This window comes from Panthera leo, chromosome C1, assembly GCF_018350215.1.
Source record: "Panthera leo isolate Ple1 chromosome C1, P.leo_Ple1_pat1.1, whole genome shotgun sequence".
Taxonomy (NCBI): domain Eukaryota; kingdom Metazoa; phylum Chordata; class Mammalia; order Carnivora; family Felidae; genus Panthera; species Panthera leo.
Genome location: NC_056686.1, coordinates 21,268,871 through 21,292,478, shown reverse-complemented (window position 1 = coordinate 21,292,478; position 23,608 = coordinate 21,268,871). Strand labels below are relative to the sequence as shown.

General features: G+C 43.1%; 1 protein-coding gene, 1 long non-coding RNA gene and 2 other non-coding genes across 12 annotated transcripts in view; all 4 read right to left on the bottom strand.

The window, feature by feature from the left end:
* Positions 1 to 87: 87 nt before the first annotated feature.
* Positions 88 to 2,338, bottom strand: LOC122227305. The gene is made up of 3 exons (XR_006205960.1): positions 2,236 to 2,338; positions 1,179 to 1,212; positions 88 to 358 (listed from the first exon to the last, which is right to left on the bottom strand). It is a non-coding gene; the product is annotated as an uncharacterized LOC122227305 (long non-coding RNA).
* LOC122229026 lies at positions 436 to 640 on the bottom strand. Its single transcript, XR_006206890.1, has one exon. It is a non-coding gene; the product is annotated as a small nucleolar RNA SNORA73 family (small nucleolar RNA).
* On the bottom strand, positions 1,322 to 1,526 carry LOC122229025. Its single transcript, XR_006206889.1, has one exon. It is a non-coding gene; the product is annotated as a small nucleolar RNA SNORA73 family (small nucleolar RNA).
* Positions 2,339 to 9,936: 7,598 nt separating the features above from the next.
* Positions 9,937 to 23,608, bottom strand: part of PHACTR4 (phosphatase and actin regulator 4) — a 100,431-nt gene continuing 86,759 nt past the window's right edge. For 8 of the 9 annotated variants that reach the window (XM_042953352.1, XM_042953346.1, XM_042953351.1 and 5 more), the window contains 5 exons: positions 19,461 to 19,516; positions 18,058 to 18,119; positions 15,873 to 16,010; positions 15,116 to 15,192; positions 9,937 to 11,957 (listed from right to left, as the gene is read on the bottom strand). In XM_042953352.1, coding sequence (XP_042809286.1) covers positions 11,942 to 11,957; positions 15,116 to 15,192; positions 15,873 to 16,010; positions 18,058 to 18,119; positions 19,461 to 19,516 — 349 coding nt within the window. In that variant the 3' untranslated portion in view covers positions 9,937 to 11,941. Of the gene's footprint in view, positions 11,958 to 14,373; positions 14,502 to 15,115; positions 15,193 to 15,872; positions 16,011 to 18,057; positions 18,120 to 19,460; positions 19,517 to 23,608 lie in introns of those variants that run through there. The other variant, XM_042953344.1, reaches the window with a different exon arrangement.

Genomic DNA, 23,608 nt, shown 5'->3' with positions numbered 1-23,608 from the left:
GAAACACATGGATCAGGGTGCCGGGTGGCTCAGTCAGACTCTCGATTTCTGCTCAGGTCATGATCTCAGTTGAGGCTCCATGCTGATAGGGTAGAGCCTGTTTGGGATTCTCTCCCCCTCTGCCCCTCCCACATACTTGCTCTCTCTTAAAATAAGCTTAAAAACCTACTGTTCTCCCTTGAATTTCTCTTAAGGGCAGTTTTAAAAAGGGGTCAAATGTGCTCAAGCTTCTAAACCTCCAGGCTTAGCTTACAAAAACATTTATCATCCACTTCACCAACTGTCCCTGCCAAGTAAATAATGTACCCCAAAGCATAAAGTGTCGACTGCCAATGTAAGGTGAGGCTCCTCTTCAATCCTAAATGAAAGCAAACAAAAAAGAGGATCAGACTCCTATTGAAGACCTCACTAAAAACTTTCCTTTTAGTTTTCATTAGATGTTTCCTGCATGGTTTGTCTCCTCAGTCATCGTCCACAGGACTCTGAGAAGCTGTAGGAATATGCAGGCGCAGACTCAAGGCCCGGCTTCATCTCCAACGTCGTGGAAAGGGACTGTACGTCACGGGGCAGAGCCCTATGCTCCGCTACGCCACCTGGACAGAGCCCGGGGAGAGTGACCTCCCGGGAGTATCCACGTTGGAATGACCAATTAAACAGCACCACCCTCAAAGTATTTAAGAGATTTCATTTTCCCCCATCCCTTATTACACAAGTGAATTTGAGGTAAGCCTGTTTAAAAACCAGTCATTACTACTACCTTTTCCAAGGTTTATCTTGCTCACTGACCTAGGAATATTCAGGTGCATATGCCCCCCTTCATCTCCATTGTCATGGAAAGGGTCCGTACCAGAGAATAAATCCTTGGCGCCCATGGACAGACTTTGGTTAAGCCACCCAAACGCAATTTTTCCATTAGCAAAGCGGAAGTTTCTACCCCATCACACAACTAAAGATATGAAAATAATTTTTGCTGGCTATAAAAGGCTATCTTCCCAGACATGAGCATATATCTATGAAACTGCTGACATGCCAGCAAAAACGTCAAAGTTACTATCTGGATGTATTAAATGGCAAGAGCACATTCATGAAAAGGAACCCGGCTGGAATGATTAAATGTCGACAGGCAAACACTGGCAAGTCAGAAACAATTCTTACCCCAAATCCTTTGGTTTACTTACCCCAAATCAAATTATCTGGAATCCTGAGCAACTGCTGCAAAACAAGGTAGGTAAGAGCTTAATCCAGTAGAACAGCAGCTGATTAAGAGCAGAATTTTCTTTCATTTCCAATCAATCTAGCTCCAGATAGGGGGTGCTCTAAGAGCTGTTTCCTGCATGGTTTGTCTCCTCAGTCATCGTCCACAGGACTCTGAGAAGCTGTAGGAATATGCAGGCGCAGACTCAAGGCCCGGCTTCATCTCCAACGTTGTGGAAAGGGACTGTACGTCACGGGGCAGAGCCCTATGCTCCCCTACGCCACCTGGACAGAGCCCGGGGAGAGTGACCTCCCGAGAGTATCCACGTTGGTCACTGTAATTTACTTAACTTGCAGACTACTGAGCTAGAAACAAGTTTCAACCAGCTGACGACTTCCCCAATTCCCCAGGTGAAACCTGAATTCCAAACTGGCAACGAAATTCGAGTTATCAGCAGTCTCATGCCAGTAATCTAAATGAACTGTCAACCAGATACCCCAAACCTATCTATGAATCCCAACAGGCGATTAGCACTACTGCCAGAAAAATGCAGAGCCGAGCCCACAGTTACGCCTCGTTATCTATAAACCGATCTACAGTCGTGAAACCACCCAACATCACAAATCAACTAGCAGCAGGATTAAGATCCGTCCGTTCCGAAATCAATTCTGGAACTCGGATGGGGGTCAGAAATAAAATGTCTTCCGTGCAACTCCACCGCCTCCTAGGAGGCAAGTTAATAAACCGGCGATGGTCAATAGCGAGAGGGCGGGCCGCGCACTTAGCGTCCCGACGCGGGAGGTAACAGCCCTGGAGGTTTCGGCGCTCGCGCTCCTCCGCTATGGGTAAGACCCGCGCGCGGCTCGCAAGGCCTCCGCGGCCTACATCCGGCCCAGCCCCGCTGCACAAATAAGTGTAGTTAGCACAGACACCGCTGAGAAGAATCCTTCTAAATAGTACGATGTCCACAGGAAAAGCTGGTTGGCTGGCCTGAGAGACTAGACGTAGAGCTAACGAATCAAGCGGGTAAAAACACTCACCAACTCCAATACAGCGCCGCTTGCTTTCTCGAAAGGACCGAACAACCCCCAAGGCATCCTTATTTATACCTTCTGAAGCGCGCGTAAGTCAAGGTATCTCTATTGCGCCTGCGCCGTACCATGCGCAGTAAGGGAATCGGAAATTCGCTAAGGGTGCTGGGAATACATTGCAACTGAAGCCTCCCCTCGCCCCCCACCTGGCTCGGCGGTTTCTCGCGATAATAGGCCCTTCGCGCTGGGGGACCTTGCTGGGGAATGTAAATTACAGAAACTGAGTTTAGAAGTATGTAGCCCGGTAAGTATGTGCTGAGTAGCAAATTTAATTGTCTGCAATCAACTAACGTAGTCTGGAGAATGTACAGTTAAAGAAACTCGCCAATAAAAACACTCCACTTTGCAGTAATTGTATGCGAAATTGAAAAAGCCGTGTAGAGAAATGAAGAATCTCAAAAGTGATTGAATCTCCCCTGTCGCATCTGAAATAAACATTTGATAAATGCGCAGGTAAATAAGACAAATGCTTCTACAGGAATTGGCTAAAGTTAAAAGCCTTCTATACACAACAATGGATGTATTTAATACTGCTGAACTGTACACCTAAAAATCGTTAAAAAGGTAAATTTTACATTAAGTATATTTTAACACACGCTCACCTAATATAAAGAAGTAGGCAGTAAAGAATCCTGAAGATACATATTACATATGAAATATTGCAAATGTGATAGAATTTTTTTTTTTTTTTTTTCAAGAGAGAGAGTGCAAGAGTGGGGTTGTGTAGCAGAGGGAAAGGGAGACAAAATCCTAAGTAGGTTCCACACAGTAGGAGTCGACTGGGGTCTCCACCCCATGACGCTGGGATCAAGACCTGAGCTGAAATCAAGGGTCAGTCTCTGAACCCACCGAGCCACCCAGGCACCCCTGTGATAGAATTTTGAATGTGATATTAAGCAAATAGATATTAGGTAAATTAACATGGAGCCATCACAGCCGGGCTACAATGAGTGGAAACATTTATAGTGTTCTTCCTTTAAGATTTTGTTCTGAATACCTTACGTGCATTACTTACTATCACAGCAATTCTAGGACATTGGTATTATTACCTAGATTTTAAGATGTGAAACATGCCCAGGGAAATGGTTCTCAAAGCAAAGTTGTCACACCCAGGGGTCCCTGAGACTCTTCTGGGGGTGGAGGGGGTCCATGAGGTCAAAACTATCTCATAGTAATACTTAGGCTTTCTTTGCCTTTTTCACTGTGTTGACTCTGTACCATAAAGTGAAATGGATAAAACTGCTGGTCCGTTATTATGTTTTCAGGCCCTGTCACCAAACTGTAGCGGTATTGTATTCTTTATCATCACAAATTTACAGTTTAAAAAAAAGTCAGTTTAGGGGCACCTGGTGGCTCAGTCGGTTGAGCGCCTGACTTCGGCTCAGGTCATGATCTCACGGTTCGTGAGTTCGAGCCTCCATCGGGCTCTGTGCTGACAGCTCAGAGCCTGGAGCCTGCTTCAGATTCTGTGTCTCCCTCTCTCTCTGCCCCTCCCCCACTCACACTCTGTCTCTCTCACACACACACAAATAAATAAACATTAAAAAAGTTTTTTTTTAAAGTCAGTTTCTCATTCTTAGAAAATAGAGAGGTGGTTGCCAGGGACTTGGGGTATGTGGAAAGGGGGAGGTGTTATTTAACAGGTACAGAATTTCAATTTGGCAAGATGAAAAAGTACTGCAAATCTGTTATACATCAGTGTGCATATAGTGACTACTGAACTGTATACTTAAAAGTGGTTTAAAAAAGGCACACTTTATGTTTTTTTTAAAGTTTACTTATTTATTTTTTTACTAATCTCTATACCCAACATGGGACTTGAACTCACAACCCCAAGATCAAGAATCGCGAGCTCTACTGCCTGAGCCAGACAGCACCACCTCTGTCACCCCCGTCACCCCACCCCACCCCCACAAAGGCACATTTTATGTTCTGTGTTTTTCTACCACAATAATAAATTGTATCTATAGCAAATTAAAAATAGCTTCCTCTAAGAATGCTGTTGATGAAGAAATAAAAGTCATTAATTTCATTAATTCTCAACCTTTGACTATGCATCTTTTTAATATTAAAAAAAATTTTTTTAACGTTTTATTTATTTTTGAGACAGGGAGAGACAGAGCATGAACAGGGGAGGGTCAGAGAGAGGGAGACACAGAATCTGAAACAGGCTCCAGGCTCTGAGCTGTCAGCACAGAGTCCGACACGGGGCTCGAACTCACGGACCGCGAAATCATGATCTGAGCCGAACTCTGCCGCTTAACCGACTGAGTCACCCAGGCGCCCCCAAAATTTTTTTAATGTTTGTTTGTTTTTGAGACAGAGCATGAGTGGGGGGATGGGCAGTGAGAGAGACACACACACAGAATCCAGAGCAGGCTCCAGGCTCTGAGCTGTCAGCACAGAGCCCAATGTGGGGTTCAAACCCATGAACTGTGAAATCATGACCTGAGCCGAAGTCAGGCATTTAACCAACTGAGCCACCCAAGTGCCCCTCTTTTTAATATTTTGTGTGATAAAGTGAGAAGTACACATAAAGTACTTTTGTGGTCTGCAAAAGTACAGCATTTGTCTCCAGGAAAAGCACTTCTATGATTGTTTTGAAATAGCCACATCTTTTTCCTGAAATACATTTTACTTGAAAGAATGGCTGACATCTTTACCAACTATGTATCTGTGTGGGATTGGATTTTCTTCATTTACTTCAACCAAAACAATATATAGCAACAGATTGAATACACGAGGAGATATGAGAATTGAGCTGTCTTCTATTAAATCAGACATTAAAAAGATTTGTAAAAAAATGTAGAACAGTGCCACTCCTCTCCCTGATTATTTCTGGAAAAGTTTTTTTTCATAAAAATCCATTATTAATGTTAACATGTAATGGGTTATTATTTTGAAATGTATTATATTTCATTATATTATAATTAATTATATAAATTATATATTTAAAATGTTTCCCAGTTTTAATTGTAGTACAGTAAGTATCAATAGAAGTCATACACAGATACAAAAGTTCTTGGGCGTTCTGAATAATTTTTAAAAATTTCCAAAACCAAAATGTTTGAGAACCAGTTTACATTTTTTTTAACGTTTATTCATTTTTTTGAAGACAGAGACAGCAGAGCATGAGTGGGGGAGGGGCAGAGAGAGAGGGAGACACAGAATCTGAAGCAGGCTCCAGGCTCTGAGCTATCAGCAAAGAACCCTATGCGGGGTTTGAACCCGTGAACCATGAGATCACGACCTGAGCTGAAGTCGGATGTTTAACAGACCAAGCCACCTAGGTGCCCCAAGAGAACCAGTACTTTAAAAGAAAGAAGACACGTCGGGCTCTGGGCTGACGGCTCAGAGCCTGGAGGCTGCTTCCGATTCTGTGTCTCCCTCTCTCTCTGCCCCTCCCCCATTCATGCTCTGTCTCTCTGTCTCAAAAATAAATAAACGTTGAAAAAAAAATTTTTTTTAAAGAAAGAAGACAAATAATTCTGCACCTGCTCCTTCCCCAGCCATATTACCAGTATTCAGCTCCTTTTTCAATCACTCGTTCAACATTTATTTAGTGGATATGATTTATCGGCTAGGCATTGTGCTAGACAATGATGACTGTGATATGAAACTTTTTTTTAAACATTTTATTTTATTTTTTAAAGTATTTATTTTGATAGAGAGCGAGCACACAGGAGAGGGGCAGAGAGAGAGAATCCCAAGCAGGCTCTGCACTTGTCAGCGGGGAGTGTGACATGGGGCTCGATCCCACAATCCTGGGATCGTGACCTGAGCTGAAACCAAGAGTCGGATGCGCCAGTGACTGAGCCACCCAGGTGCCCCTCTTTAAGTAATCCTTACACCCAAGTGCAGCTCAAACTTAAAACCCCTGAGATCAAGAGTTGCAGGCTCTACCAACTGAGCCAGCCAGGCACTGACTCGACATGAAACACTTCTGTCTGCGGGAGCCCACAGTAGGAGAAATAGACATGCCAGCAAGTTATACTATCACTTGATGAATGCTGTATTCTGAGAACACAGAGGACAGAGCAACTGAACAATCTGCTCAAGGCTAAAGGAACTTTCCTAGGAGTTAAAATTTGACCTCAAACTTGAAGGGGTGGAGTAAAGGAGTGGAGTATGGATGATGACAGCATTGCAGGCTGAGGAACTAGCAGGACTACGGTCTCCTGGGAAGGGAAAGAAGTCAGCTTGATGAGGTCCACTGAAGGGAGAAGGTGCCTGCACTTTTCTTGAGACCAGCAAGTAGGCAAAGGCTGAATTATAAAATATGTTGCAGTCCAGGCCAAAGAGTTTAAATTTTATCTTGCAGGCAACTAGAGATCAATAAGTTTTGAAGTAAAGGATTGCTGTGACCAGCTTTGCATTTTAGAAAGGTAACTCTAAGCAGTGGCAGAGCACGCAGCAGGTGGTGAGGACATGCGCGCCCTCTTTGTAGACTCCATCTTTGTGGTTGCGGCTGCAGTGGCCGTAGTTCAGTCGCCGACATGCAGCTCTTTGTCCGCCCCCAGGAGCTACACACCCTCAAGGTGACCAGCCAGGAGACAGTCGCCCAGATCAAGGCTCATGTAGCCTCTCTGGAGGGCATCACTCCAGAAGATCAAGTCGTGGCTCCTGGCAGGCACGCCCCTACAGGATGAGGCTACCCTGGGTAAGTGTGGAGCGGAGGCTCTGACCACCCTGGATGTAGCCGCATGCTTGGATGTAAAGTCTGTGGTTTCCTGGCCCATGCTTGGAAAGTAAGAGGGCAGACTCCTAAGGTGGCCAAACAGGAGAAGAAGAAGAAGACAGGTCGAACCAAGCGGTGGGTGCAGTACAACTGGCCAACCGGCGTTTTGTCAATGTTGTGCCCACCTTTGGAAAGAAGAAGGGCCCAATGCCGACTCTTAAGTCTGTTGTAATCCTGGCTTTCCCCAATAAAGCCACTTAGTCCAGAAAAAAAAAAAATAGAAAGGTAACTCTAGTGGCAATATTGGAGGATAGATTAGAGAGATCAGAGGTCATAAAGTCCCATTAAATTCTGTTGGCTTTGAACTTGGATGGTAGACAAGGCAAGAGGAGATACAGGAATCAAGAGACATTTCAGAGGTAGAGAATGCACAGAACTTACTGTTGCACTGGACCTGCAAAGAGGGGAACTTGCAGATAATAACAAAAGTATCAGGCTTAGGAGAGTAAACATGTCGTGGTCGCTAACTCTGATGATTGAGAAAGCAGGCTGTGAAGGTAGACAGTAAGGTCCATGTTGGGAGTACACAGAAGTTACCTTGGGGACCTTTGGGTGTATAGATGTCCAAAGGGCAACTGGATGTAGGGTTGGAGTCCAGCACAAAATCTGAGTTGCAGACAAAGATTTCGAAGTTGTCAGAATAAGAGTGGTGGCTGATGTCACCTTGGGAGAACAGAGAATGAGAAGACATGAAAACCCATTTAAATGGGATGCTGGGAAGGAGCCAGCAGGGCAGAGAAAGCATGGTCAGAGAACTGAGAGACAGCAGTGTCTGAGAAGCCAAGGAAGAAGTTTGGAGGACTTAGGACATGGCCAAAGCATCAAATGCTGCAGACTAGTCAAATACATTAAGAGCTGAAAACAGAGTTTGGATGTGGCAGTTAACTGAGAAGTTGCTGGTGGCCTCAGGCAAAGCCATTTTAGTTTGGATTTAGTTTAGATTTTAATGAGTTGAGTGACTATGGCTGTAGAAATGGAAAACCAGGTATACGGACCAGAGGTTACAAGCCAATGTCAAGAAGCCTATTCAGTTTACATCTACATCACTTCTTTTGTCTGCACCTGTCACTCACTTAGCTCAACTGCTTGGACTGTACAGGGAATGCGAGCTGCTTAACATTAGAATCGATTATGTGGAGGGAGTGTAGGAAAAGCTGGAGGTAGGGCAATAGGTTTAAGAGAAAAGAGATAAGGGAAGATTGTTTTTTCCAGGGGTGGTGGATAGGAAGGAGATAAACACTGACTGAATGAGTGAATGAATGAATGAATGGTGCGTGTGTGCCTCTTCAGTACCAGATGGAGGAAAACTGAGGGTGTTTGTCCCTGTCCAATGGCCTCTGTGCTTTCTTGGGGGAAGAAATTAATGGTATCCACACAAGAGACCGATGGAACAAGTGGCCCAGATTGCTGGTGGTTCCTGCTCTACCCTAGAGCCTCCTAGAGCTGAAATTGGTGGTTCAGGCTGTGTTTTGGTTTCAGGGCTTGGCTTTCCTTTGTGGTACGTTCTTATCTCTCATCGGTGCGCTTCCTATCCCATCTCCTCCTATTCAATATCCCCTGCGTTTGCCCTTTCTGAAAGTGTGTTTTCAAACTTCTGTTTCCAGCTGCGCTCCCCCCTCTCCTGGGCACACTAATCTAAATCTACAAGGATTTAGGGATGAATTCATTCGTCTCAGCAAACACTGAGCAACGTGCACCTTCAAAACACCCTTCTGTAGACAATGCTTAACCTCAAAAGAGCGATGGCAATTTGAGACCTCTTCGGAGCTCAGTGGGGTTTGGTCTTTGGAGGGCAAGAGAAGGAAAATCTGGGAGCTGGTGGAACCCAATGACATGGGCAGTTGTGACTCATGGTTCCTTTGAACTCTTGGTAAAGGGTGGTGTACTAATCAAAGCCAGTCTCTGAAGTGACAAGAGGAAAGTGAGTCATTTGGTGAGGCTACAGGGATTGAAACTGGGCTGCTTGCCAGAGGAGTACATGAGGTAGGAGCTGTCCTGCTATGCTGTCAGCCTCAAGTCTATTTCCATGGGGTCCACACACAGTAAGTCCTTGGAGGGACAATCGACTGGGATGCAATTGCCTGTCCCTGAATATACGCAGTGAATACATAATTTGCTTTGACCTTTGGGAAGCAACTTCACCTCCCAGGTTCTTTTTCCCCTTAGCTCCCAAATTAGGGGTGGGATAAATAGGATAAAGGACCCGGTGCCATACCACGGGGGCAGGTGGTGGTGGTGGTCACAGTTGACTTTTTGTCATATGTGTGCACAGACAGACACAACATGACTGACCTTACCTCTGGCTACACTTAATAATGTTAGTATTGTTTCTCCCCCTCATATACTTCTTTTAGGGCATCTAGTAGTATTTTACGTACCATTTATAAGCTAGCTTAAATCTTTTGGAATAAGGTAGAACATTTAAAAAAAAAAACAACACTTCAGGGGCACCTGGGTGGCTCAGTTGGTTAAGTGTCCAACTTTGGCTCAGGTTGTGATCTCACAGTTTGTGAGTTTGAGCCCCGCATCAGGCTTTGTGCTGACAGCTCAGAGCCTGGAGCCTGCTTCCGATTCTATTTCCCTCACTCTGTCCCCCTCCCCCACTCACACTCTGTCTCTCTCCCTCTCAATAAATAAATAAATAAAAAATAAATAAAGCAATTCATACCAGAATAGTGTACTTTGTCTTTTTTTAATTCTAAAATACTTTATAATTAATATTGATAGGAAGACTGATATACAACGCAATTATTTACTTTACAAGGAGATTCTGTACATCAGGGAAGCATCTTAAAGTACAATACATCAGACTTTTATTTCTTCTTTACATTATGATTACGAATTGTTACTTACATAAAAAGGGAACACAAAATCCATTATATATATATATATATATATATATATATATATATATATATATATATAAACAAACACCTGAAAGGACTTGACCCCCAAAGTATCTTGTTTCAAAAGAACGTGAATGAGATGAAAGATGAACCAGAGTCCTTTGTGGCACACAGAAAGCAGACAAGTAGCTCAGGAAATCCAATTCTGTTTCACACTTGGCACATTAAGGGAAAGCAGCAGAAGGGTTTGGAAATGTCACCGTAACCACAGAGAATGCTAGCATAAGTCAGTCTCCAAAGCAACAGAGAGCTTCGAAGAAGTCATGTGTGTGACCGCCTTCTATTCAGACCTCTCACCACGGTGTACAACTGTCACTCCTCTTCTGTGGACCCACTCTAGCTCCATAGCCGCAAAGCATCGAACAGTCACCGAGTAATCGGAATGCTTCCTGATTCTCCATACAGAGAGAAGACACTACCTTTTTAAGGTCACGTCAGCTCTTTTGTTTTGACCTCATGGGTTCTCATTGTTCAGCAAATCTTATATGGACATATTAGGAGAAAACGAGTAAGAATCTAGTGAACAATTACAACAGGGACTGCAGAAGAAATCGGCGAAACAGCCACAAGTTTCTGAACATTAAGAGAAAAAGGCCACATTCATCAGTTAAATAGGAACAAATTTTTTTCTTCCGCTTAGTCTGGATAGGAATTAGAGGGAAATGGTGAGGCAGTATGGTTTTCCAAATAAAAAAGAAAGCAAATAAATTTTCTGTTTTAGGAACATTTCATATTAATATACATTACAAATACAAAAAGGGGTGGGGGCCGAGTCAAGGCCCAGGCACCAATGACACTGGCTCCTGCTTGGCAGAGGAGGGGTACGTGGGGTGGAAGGAGCCAGAGAGGCTCAGCAAGGGGACGGGTACCTGGAGGGGAGAGGGTGAGTACAGCAGGGAAGGGCAAACAGCACTGAGCAGGAGGGAGGAACAGTGGGTCCTGACTGTGCTCCTCCTACTTCCGCCTCCAAAGTCCTCTTCTGGTCCGCACCCCACTTCCCTAGGACCTTGCAGTGACTCTGGCTGGAAGCGTGGGGGCCCACAGCAGGCGGCTGGCTCCCACAGAGCTGCCACAACTCTGTTTTCCGGAGGAGAACACATCTATTGGTCAGAATGATTTAGAGTATCATTTGGTGCGACAAATGTACAACAGCTTATAAAATTTAAGCCATGAGTTAGTTTTGTGCCAAAATGCCATTAACAGAGAGGCCTTTTTTGGTTTTGTTTTTGTATACAGAAAACATATATGCTTTCTCACTGTCTTAACTTGGAATCTAATTGCAGCTCAGATTGTTTAACAGGCAGGAAAACACACAAGTTTCCAGCACTTCTTCAAGATCATTTTTTTTTTTTAATTTAAAAAATAAAAATCAGGATGACTTGTGCCAGAAAGGAACATGTCAGATCCTGAGCTCCCCTCAGGCCGCGCTGCCCGAAGAGGACTTTATTGCTGTGTGACAAGAGGTATAGTGCGCTGCTTTCCACTGACGTTCCAATGTGGTGTGGAGGTGTCCCCGGGAGGTGGGGGCCCCTCTGCCAGAAGGCTGGGGGCCTCCAGAAGGTTTTTCCCACCACCAATTGGATTTGATGGCTGGGGCCACACAAGGGGCACCCACGACCAGGACAGGGCAGGTAAGGCGAATGGTGCGAACTGTGCCCCAGCACAGGAGTCATCTTGGGGCGACGGTGTGGGTGGCCACTAACACTCGGAACCGGCAAGGGGCCCAGAGCGTGGGTGGGTGCTGAGGCAGACCCCTCAAGTATGATGCAATGTTAAAAGGTTCAAAAGCACGGATGAAGTGTTCAGTTTTGCCCAAAGCAGCACATGACCACCCATTCCAGTGAAATGCTACATTCAGAGAAGTGCTGTTCGCCCCAGAGCTACATCCCCGAGGACTCAATCCTGGCTGTGCTGCGAAGTGCAGAAGTTCCTTCCACATCACTCTGGAGACCGAAGCAGCCAAGCAGCCCCGTTTTGGGGGGCTGTTTAGCTCCTCTCTCAGACTTCAGCATCATGGACGATGGTAGCTAAAAGAGATGAGCAAAAAGGGCCGAGTTACCAGGTATTGTAGCTTGTTTTGCTGTGATTATCTGAATAGTCATGAAATGTTACGCTCTAATTTTTTTTTTAACTTTTATTTATTTTTGAGACAGAGAGAGACAGAGCATGAACGGCGGAGGGTCAGAGAGAGAGGGAGACACAGAATCCAAAACAGGCTCCAGGCTCTGAGCTGTCAGCACGAACTCAGACTGCGAGTTCATGACCCGAGCTGAAGTCGGACGCTCAACCGACTGAGCCACCCAGGCGCCCCCACGCTCTAATTTTTAAAAACTGCCTCTCTTTTACTCTAACTCTACCTAACTTTTCTTCTTCTTCTCTCTCTCTCTCTCTCTCTCTCTCTCTTTTTTTCAAGTAATCTCCACACCCAATGTGCGGCTTGAACTCATGACCTCGAGATCAAGAGTCACTCAAGGACTGAGCCAGCAAGGAGCCCTATTTTCCCTAGAGCGCTTTTCTGGTTCATTTTCCACAAACAATTTTCCCCTTAAGAGCCACTCATAATTTTATATTTTGAGGCTTTGCTTCCCTCCCTGGGCTCTCAGCCTGAAGATCCAACTGTTCTAGGCATCTCCACCTCAGTGTGTCACAGGTTTGTCAAGCTCAACATACACAATGTGTTTTCCAGTTTGCTTACCGTCTGCCTTCTGCTTTTAGAAGAAAAGCTCCTTGAGGACAGGGACTTTATCTTGCTCTATGTTATATTCTAAGCACTTCCTTAGTACTGTTATCTACCAGGTAGTAGGTGTGTGATAAATATTTGCTGAATAAATGTCCTGAAGTGTTCACCTCAACTCCTCATTGACTTCGGAGACATCAAAATGACAAGTTTGAGATCTAAGAGTCCCTTGACTACTTTCTTTAATTCATCCCTGGAATCAAGAGATTGCCCAACCTGGTTCTGTGCTTGAAATGGTGTCCAAATCCATCTCTCTTGCATTCTCACAATCACTTCCCTGGTTAGCTACCAGTGTGCTCCCTGTGACTATTTTAGTTACATACATACATACATTTATTTATTTAAAGTTTTTTATTTTTATTTTTTAGTAATATCTACACCCAGCGTGGGGCTCAAATGCACGATCCCGAATCTAGAGTCGCATGCTCTTCTGACTGAGCCAGCCAAGCGTCCCTAGTTTAGTTACTTCCTGCCTGGTTTCCTTGCTGCTAGTTTCTTTGTCCTACTACGTCACCTTCCATCGATCCACCAGAGCTCCACCTGAAACGCTCAGAACTCCAGTGGTTCCAGTGTCCTAGCATAACAGTCAAGGCTCTTCAGGGTGTGACCCTAACCCATTATGTTGGTCTCCTCTTCACCACACTGCTCCCATGTGTCCCCTGCTCCGTGACATTTTCCGTAACCCAGAGATAGTGTGCACTTGGCTCACCTCCCATAGCCTTGTTAATGCTGGTCCCTCTGCTTGTTCCTTCCTTCTTGTTCAAATAAATTCTTTCACGTGCTTTAAGATCCAGCCTAAGTGGCATCATCTCTATGACTCTTTCTTTTATTGTTGCTCGCTATAGTACTTTATTATTATTGTAACAACAATGAGAATGGCTAACACTGACATAGCCAGAAAATGGTGGAGTTGGGATACGAAATCTGGCCAATTTAGGACTTAGAATGACTGGGGCATTTATCGTATTGATTGCACTATATATTTAGTAGTGCACAGGTCTTTTTCCAGATTAGAGCACAGTCTTCTTGCTGGCAAATTTGGCTTGTTATTTGAGTTTGTATTACATTGCCCTGAATAGTGTTACTGGCTGTTCAAAAAATGTGCCTTCTCTCCCACACTGAGTGTAGAGCCTGCTTAAGATTCTCTCTCTCCCTCTGCCCCCCACTCACTCACTCGTGCTCTGTCTCTCTCAAACAAAATTTGCCTTCTCTACTATCTCAGTTCAATACAAAAAAATTCTGTAATTAAAAGAACATTTGCCTGGATTGTGATGGAAAAACGTTTAACAATTATTTTATTTTCCAACTTTGCTTGCTTGCTTCTTTTTATAGCAAACTGTAATTGTCATTGTATTTTCCTTCATTTAACCTCTTTAAAAAAAAAAAAAAAAGTTTATTTACTTAGAGAGAAAGCATGCAAGCAGGGGAGGGGCAGAGAATTCCAAGTAGGCTCTGCACTGTCAGTGCAGAGCCCAACATGGGGCTCAATCTCATGAACCATGAGATCATGACCTGAGCCAAAACCAAGAGTCAGAGGCTTAACCAACTGAGTCACCCAGGCACCCTACCTTTTTTTTTGTTTTTTTAAAGTTTACTTTTAGTAATTTCTACAACCAACGTGGGGCTTGAACTCATGACCCCAAGATCAAGAGTCGCATGCTCTTCTGACTGAGCAAGCCAGGCGCCCCTAGCCTCTCTTTATAAATGTTCTAAGAGTCACCTACATACTTTCATTGATTCCATTTGTAGCCAGCTGATTCTTTAGATGGGTCCTTAATCACAATAGTAATTCCACACCAAAATACTTCTTGGCTTGTTTCATGAAGACAGGGAACTAAAATGAAGTTTATATACTAAATTGGTAAGATTAGCAGTGCTAGAAATAACCGAAACCAGAGAGGGTGAGATACTGTCTAACTTAGCAACAATTTCCTTATACAACACCTGGGACACTGAGGCACAGGAAGAGAGCACCCAGGGGCTTTCCACCAGTCATTCCTTTTTCCACTCCTGGTTCTGCAACTTACTTAACCTTTTTGGGACTGTTTCATTTTGTTTCTTCTCTCTTCTCTTCTCTTTTCTTGTTTTAGATAAGTTCCACACCCAACGTGGGGCTTGAACTTATGACCCTGAGATCAAGAGTCACACTCAACCGACTGAGCCAGTCAGGTGCTCCTGGGCCTGTTTCTTCATCGACAAAATGGGGATATTAAGAAAGCCTATGGGGTTATCGCAAGGATTAAATAATATACGTAAAATGCCACACTCAGTATAGGCATTTCCTACTGCCTCTTAGTTGTCATCCCTGTCTCTGAATGTAGTCTTCTTGCAGTCAACATGCTGTCTCCTTCTTTTAATGATGGCATTAAGAGTCCTTCCCATCTGGACAACTCTGTTGTGTCTGGTTTGTGGTAGAGCTCTACTTAGCTCACGGTATTTGGCGCTTACCGTGTAAAATGTTTGCTCTCTTCATGAACCTCCATCTCTGAGCTTTTAAATTCATTTAATTCTTTTCTTATGGCAGCCTGTGGAGTAGAAACAAAAATGTTTTAGCATCTTCTGTCGGCCATAGTACATATAGCAGTGTCATTTGCCATTTATTCTCGCTTGTGCTTATTAACTTCATGAGTCACTGCAACCCATAGCAGGCAACCCGGGGCGAGCAAAGGAGCCAGGTCCACACGCCGAGCCTGGTACATGTCGCCTTTCTTAACACTATTTATCTCATAATAAACTGAATCTCTCTAGTTACATCAGAACACCTAGAGAGCTAAAAAGAGATAGTGTAACTTTTATAGTTTATAGTTTTGTTTTTTTTTTATAGTTTTATAGTTTTACAGCATGTACAAATGCTTTTCCTGTTATACAAGTGAAATACAGGTCATTACTAAAACAGACCACCCAAACTCCCTCCAACAGAAATAACCACCATTAAAATGTGTTTTATTTCCTTCCAGATTTGTGGACTCTGTGATGTAGCAAGGATTTTCTTTTTTTTTTTTTGCTTGTGATGGTGCTGGTGATGGAGTCATTAGTATAAAGTTTTGGTTCGTACATCTTGGCATTTTATATCTTGATTAGAAATTTAACGTATCAAAAAGTAAAAATATTATGTTTTCCCCTTCTAGTTAGTGTATTACATTCTTCAAATAGAGACACACACACACACACACACACACACACACACACACACACCAACAGGCACCTTGTCAGCAGGGGTCAGTTTGGTCCAAGGTTTGTCGGCTCGCCGGTCATAATCTTGAGCATCTGTTACCTCCACATACTCATTAAATCTCAGAATCTTCCTGGCAAGTAGTTCAGCCACAGTCGGCCTCTGACTGAGCTGAAAGAAATGGAGCCTCTTAGTTCATTATGCCAGGGATGAGGCATCAGTCATGCATTCAAAACGCCTCTAACCCAGCGCTTCAACCTTACTGCACACTGGAATTGCCTGGGGACCTTTAAACACGACTGATCCCTGGGTCCATTCCCAAAGATTCTGGGTATTGGGAGGTTTTGTTTAAAAAACAATTTTTTTAAATGTTTATTTATTTTTGAGACCGAGACAGAGCGTGAGCAAGGGAGGGGCAGAGAGAGAGAAGGAAGACACAGAATCCGAAGCAGGTTCCAGGCTCTGAGCTGTCAGCACAGAGCCCGACGCGGGGCTCAAACTCGTCAACCATGAGATCATGACCTGAGCCGAAGTCTGATGCTCAACCGACTGAGCCACCCAGAGGCCCCTTGTTTTGTTTTTTTTTCTTAAAGCTCCTGAATGCCACAGCTAACACTGAGAACCATAGCTATAAACCAGTATAACCAGTATACCCAGTGTTTCTCAAACTTTAATATGCATACAAAGCATTTGCGGATCTGGTTACAATGTAGATTTTGATTAAGGTCTGAGGTGCGGCCTGAGATTCCGCATCTCTACAAGCTCCCAGGTGATGCCAATGCTGCTGGTCTGTGGACTACATTTGGGGGAACAAAAGGATCAGAGCTAGACACTAACATGTAATACATACCTTTAATATGAAAGCAAGGTCTAGTGGGTAATATAAAGGGTAAATTTCCTTTTATTATGAATAATGCCGAGATCTGGTAATGAATCAGGATTTAAGGTTGCATAGTCAGGTAACCTGCTCAATCTGAAGGCATCGAGTCCAGCTCTGGCCTCTAGACTGAGCTCCCCTCAATCTAACAAGGATAATTCCTCTGTTCCTGGGGAAGGGGAAAAGTGGGAAAAATCAGGAAGAAACCATCTAGATCCTTTGCTCTTCTGGGGATTCTTGTAAGTTTTAAGAAATATCTAGAGAGTTCAGGCCAAATCAGAATCTGCAGGAGGCAATTACAAACTATTATTGTGGGAAGGAAAGGGAAAAGCTTAAAAGCCAACACAGGTCTAGGACAGAAAAGATTCTACCCCATTCGATCTGGGACTAAGAACAAATCCCAGTTGGCGTTTTTATACTTCTGGTATATACTTCTGGTTTATATACTTCTGGTAGTGATACTTCTGGTATCACTAAGGGTCAGTTCAGTTCTTTCTGACTAGAAAACACCAGTGTGCCTTGCAAAATTGAATGCTACACACTCCTTCTGTTACCGTCTCTATTACTTCAACAGTTTTTAGAGTCTACATCAAATCCCAGGTTTGCCAAATAAAAGGTCAGAATTTATGCAAACATTAATGGAGCACCTTGTGCCAGGCATTCTTTAAATAATAAAAATGGGATAAAAGTGCTTTTCAAAAAAAAAATTTTTTTAATGTTTATTTTTGAGAGAGAGAGAGAGGACAGAAAGTGAGTAGGGGGGAGGCAGAGAGAGAGAGGGAGACACAGAATCTGAAGCAGGCTCCAGGTTCTGATCTGTCAGCACAGAGCCCGACATGGGGCTCAAACCCACGAATTGTGAGATCATGACCTGAGCCGAAGTCAGATACTTAACTGACTGAGCCACCCAGCTGCCCCAAAAGTGCTTTTTTTAAAAAATGTTTATTTTTCAGAGAGAGAGAGAGAGAGAGAGAGAGAGAGAGAGAAAGAGAGAGAGAGAGAGAGAGAGAGAGCATGAGAAGGGCAAGGGTATAGAGAGGAAGACAGAGGATCTCAAGTGGGCTGTGTTGACAGCAGAGAACGGATGCAGGGCTCGAAGTCATCAACTGTGAGATCATGACTTGAGCTGAAGTCAGACACTTAACAGTCTGAGCCACCCAGGCACGCCCCAAAAATGCTCTTGATAATGTTGTGTTGTTTTCAGTATCTGCATCATGTATTACATTTTCATAGCAACCTATGGCAATTCAAGTCAAACGTTTCTTTCTAACCAAATAGGTCATTCAAATACAAGATATGTGGTCAGTAGACAGACTGAAACCGAACAACTGGGCTACATACCTTTCTAGTAAGACGACGTTTAATCTCTCGTTTTTCTGCCTGCCGATCAGCTTCATTTTTAGCTACAGTCAATAGTCCAAAACAAAGAATATTACTTCAAAATGGCCATTTGCATATCCAAGTATTCAGTAATCACACGGCAGATATTTCTTATAGGCTCCAAGTCAGAATAAAATACTAACTTTGGGGGTGGACAATCAAGATAATTTTCTTGTCAACTGGTAGAGTCAAATACTTAGGAGCGAGGGTCAGCAGCACTATGGTACCAAATCCAGCCAACTGCCTGTATTTTTACTGTCCATGAGCTAATAATGATCTTTACATTTTTTAACTATTTATTTTACGTTTATTTACCTTGAGAGAGTGCCTGCACCTGTGTGCAGGCAGAGGGGGAGAGGGGGAGGGGCAGAGAGAGGGAGAGAGAGAATCTCAAGCAGGCTCCACACTGTCAGCACAGAGCCCAATATAGGGCTTGATCTCACAAACCATGAGACCATGACCTGGGCTGAAATCAAGAGTTGGACACTTAACTGACTGAGCCACCCAGGCGCCCCTGATCTTTACATTTTTAAGTGATTATATTTACTATGTGCCCTTTAGAAAAACTCTGCAGATTCTTGCTCAAGAGCAACCCCCAAGAATGAAGAATGGAGATCACACTAAGTTTCATGAGATATGTCTACAAAGGTTTCTAAGTTTAAAATTCACTTAGTGACTAAGCTGTATATATCCACATAGTGATGAAGGAACAGGGGGGATGGACTGGGCAGACTGAGCATGCCCACAAGTAACTCTATGAAGCCTAATCCTCTCAGTGTGGTGGTTTTTAAGGGCAAAATTCATCCTATAATCTGGAAAACGAAATCAAATGTATATCAGATTGAATGTTATTTTAGGAAGGTAATTATGCACATAGAAAGTAAATGAAACACATGGTCTTATTTTGTGACTTTAGATGTACCAAAGTCTTAAAAAATGAAAAAGACAGGAAGGCTCCTGCATCTGGGCCTCGCTTTGGGCCCTAGCCCTCAAAGTCCATTAGGAATAGGAAGGTGCACAGCCACAACCTCACTTCCCTGAGGAGGAAAGTTGGGCAGTATCTGCCACATGCTGTCAAATCCTCCCACATGGCCAAAGCAGGTCTCAGGATACTGTGAGAATATCGGAACAAAATTTTCTGGAGGTTCCCAGTACACTAAGCAATACTATACTGATATCTTGTAAAGGAAGCTTGGGGGAGTTCTGTTCCTTCCGGAGAAAAGATATGAATAGTCCTTCCTGGGCCGAACACCCTCTCCTTGGCCCTTGCAGAAAATGCTTCTCTTCTCTACTCTAGTATGTGCCTTAAAGTCAGAAATCTACAAAGAAAAGCTGTACAACTTTATGCCCATAGCTGGACTCACGTTGTAGTATATTCCGCTGTTCTAGTTCTTCTGCTGTCGGTCTTTGACTCAGTCGTCTAAAAAGGAGATAAATAAGGATATTGCCCATGTTAAACCTCCCAATTCTACTTATTCAGAATTGTTTTGCTCTCAGTTTATATTAGCCCCTACATTAGCATGAAAGCAATACATTTTCAAACTGTTTTGGTATTTCATTTGTTTATCTGATTGTTTATGAAACAATTTTCATGTTGAAAGTGTTAACATGGATATTATAACATAAAAAGAAACTCTACATGCAAACAGGAGGAAAAGATTCCAATGCTAGCTCTGATATTAACGAGCCCTGTCACCACAAAAGAGCTCAGTCAGATCCTGGGTGTACTCATCTGTGAAGTGAAGGTTTGCATTGGACTGGAAGCTCCCAAACAGACCTGCGGAAGGAGCACAGGCCCTCAAGACACGTAACAGAAATTCTAACCCAGAAAACCAGAATGAGGACTGAGATTTTAATATATATATATTTTTACAATCCTTCTCATGACTCTGATATCTTTCTTTTGATTTTTAAACCAGTGATTTTGCAACTACTGGAATTTAAAGTTGTCTCTCTCTCTTTCTCTCTCTTTTTTTTTAATCTGAATCTGAAGCAGGCTCCAGGCCCTGAGCTGTCAGCACAGAACCTGATACGGGGCTTGACCTCATGAACCGTTAGATCATGACCTAAGCCAAAATCAAGAGTGGGATGATGAACGAACTAAGCCACCCAGAGACCCCTCATTTCCATTTTATAATTTCAATCTCCCTGCCCCCAGCAAATAAACCTGCTTTATGTACCTATAGTTTTCAATTTCTAAAATTTTATATATGGAGCACCTGGGTGGCTCAGTCGGTTAAGTGTCTGACTTAAGCTCAGGTCACGATCTCACAGTTGTGAGTTCGAGCCCCACGTCGGGCTCTGTGCTGACAGCTCAGAGCCTGGAGCCTGCTTCGGATTCTGTGTCTCCCTCTCTCTGTGACCCTCCATCACTCGTGTTCTCTCTCTCTCTCAAAAATAAATAAAACATTAAAAAAATAAAAAAAAATTTTTTTAAATGTTTTATTTATTTTTGAGAGAGAGAGAGAGACAGAGACAGAGACAGAGCACGAGTGGGGGAGGAGCAGAGAGAGAGGGAGACACAGAATCCAAAACAGGCTCCAGGCTCTGAGCTGTCAGCACAGAGCCCGACGCGGGGCTTGAACTCACAAACCGTGAGATCGTGACCTGAGCCGAAGCTGGACGCTCAACCGACTGAGCCACCCAGGCGCCCCTAAAAAAATTTTATATAAAACAATATAGTATGTGCTTTTTTTTTTTTTTTTGTCAACCCTCTTGCAGCATAATTACTGAGCTCTGAGTTGTAGCATCATAAACAGTTTGTTGCTTTTTTTTTTTCCTGTGCAGTATTCCACTGAATGATCACGCCACAATTTGTTCATCCATTTGCCCTGTGATGGATATTTATGTTGTTTCTATTTTTTTTAGGGTGGCTATTAGAAATAATAGCTAATGGAATAGCTGGATCATACATTTGATTTTTTAAAAGAAATTTACAAATTGTTTCCTAAAATACTTCTACTATTTTACACTCCTACCACCACCGGTGTAGGAGAAGCCAGCTGCTCCTTATCCTTAGCAACTCTTGGTATTATTAGTCTTTTAAATTGTACAATTTTAGCCAACCTAGTGGGCTTGGAGTGGTTTCTCACTGTGGTTTTAATCTGCATTTCCCTAATGACTAAGGATGTTGAGCATCTTTCCATATGCTTATTTGCCATCTGTGTATCTTCTTTGAAATCTTCTCCCCACCTTTTAAGAATTGGGTTGTTGTTTTCTTATTAAGTTTGGTGAGTTCTTCCTAGATATAAGACCTTTGTCAGATGGATGATTCACAAATATTTTCTGCCAGTTTGTGGCTTGTTTTACCTTCTCTTCAGTGTCTTTCAAAGAACAAAAATGTTTAATTTAGATGAAGTGCAGTTCATCAATGTTTTTCTCTTAAGAATCATGCTTTTGAGATCATGGCTGAGAAATCTTTAACTTCTTCTAGAAGTTTTGTAGCTTTAGCTCTCATATTTAAATGCAGGATTCATTTTGAGTTAATTTTTTGTATATGATGCAAGGCAAGGACTGAAGTACTTTTTATGCACCATTTGTTGAGAAAACCATCCTTTCTTCATAAAATTATCTTTGAACTTCTGTCAAAAATGGGCTGTACATATACGGGTGGGTGTATTTCTGGGCTCTCTTTTCCGTGCAGTTTATCTATCTTTATGTCAACACCACACTGATTAGGTTACTTTAGCTTTATAATCTTCTTAAAAAATTTTTTTTAAAGTTTATTTGAGACAGAGTGCATGAGTGAGCGTGGGAGAGGGGCAGAGGGAGAGGGAGAGGGGGAGAGGGAGAGGGGGAGAGGGAGGGAGGGAGAGAGAGAGAGAGAGAGAGAGAGAGTGAGAGCACCCCAAGCGGGCTCTGCACTGGTAGTGCAGAGCCTGATACAGGGCTTGAACTCACGAATCATAAGATCATGACCTGAGCAGAAGTTGGACACCAAGTGAACAACCCAGGTGCCCCTATATCCTTTTTTTTTTTTAAGTTTATTTTTGAGACAGAGAGCAAGTGGGGGAGGGGCAGAGAGAGATGGGGACAGAGTATACGAAATAGACTCTGCACTGACATTAGAGAGCCCGATGCAGGGCTCAAACCCACAAACTGTGGGATCATGACCTGACCTGAAGTTGGACGCTTACCTAAATGAGCCACCCATGCACCCCTATAATCTGTCTTTTTTTTTTTTTTTTTTAATTTTTTTTTAACGTTTATTTATTTTTGAGACAGAGAGAGAGAGAGAGAGCATGAATGGGGGAGGGTCAGAGAGAGGGAGACACAGAATCTGAAACAGGCTCCAGGCTCTGCGTGGGCAGCACAGAGCCCAACGTGGGGCTCGAACTCACGGACCGCGAGATCATGACCTGAGCCGAAGTCAGCCGCTTAACCGACTGAGCCACCCAGGTGCCCCCCCCCCATAATCTGTCTTAAATCATATTGTGTTAGTCCTCTAACCCTATTCTTTTTCATAGTTGCTTTGGTTATTCTAGTGTATTTTATATTTCCATAAGAATTTTATTTTATTTTATTTTATTTATTTTTTAAAAATGTTTACTTATTTTTGAGGGAGAGACAGACAGAGCAAGAGCGGGGGAGGGGCAGAGAGAGAGGGAGACACAGAATCCTTAGCAGGTCCAGGCTGAGCTGTTAGCACAGAGACCAATGGAGGCCTCAAACTCATGAACTGTGAGATCATGACCTGAGTAGAAGTCAGATGCTCAACTGACTGAACCAACCAGGTGCCCCTCCATAAGAATTTTTAAATCAGTTTGGCAATTAAAAAAAAAAGCCTTCTGGGGGTTAGTTTGATTGGAATTGTATGTATTGATATCTTACGATACTTGAAACTTCCGACCCATGAATATGGTATTTCTCTCCATTTATTTAATTCTTCTTTACTTTCTTCAGCAGGATTTTATTATATTCTGCTATGTACAGGTCTTACACAATCTTTTGTCAGATTTACCTGTAAATATTTAAATATTTTTTTAATGTTTATTTACTTTTGAGAGAGAGAGAAAGAGAGAGAGAGAGAGAGAGGCAGAAAGCGAGGAAGACACAGAATCTGAAGCAGGCTCCAGGCTGTGAACTGTCAGCACACAGCCTGATGAAGGGCTCGAACTCACAAACTGCGAGATCATGACCTAAGCTGAAGTAGGACGTTTAACCAACTGAGCCACCAGGCGCCCTGGAAAAAGAAATCTGTTGTCAAAGATTCTCATTCTAAATTAATTCCTATTGTTGATAAGTCTCTTGCTGACACCCAGAGAGCCACAGTTCTGCATTAAGATTGCCATCCTGGCCAATAGCAAAGCCAGGTGTCTGAGGCAGGAAAGAATAGATCTCAATTAATGAACACCCTAAGTTAATTATTTTGTTAAGAATATGCCAAGAGTTCCACTTCCTTTTCCTCACTCTACCAAATGAAACATCTGAGTTGGTCCCACAGCCATCTATATACCTGGACTTTGTGTACATTACATGTGCAGGAAGCTGGCCTGCATTCAGTTTCTCTATG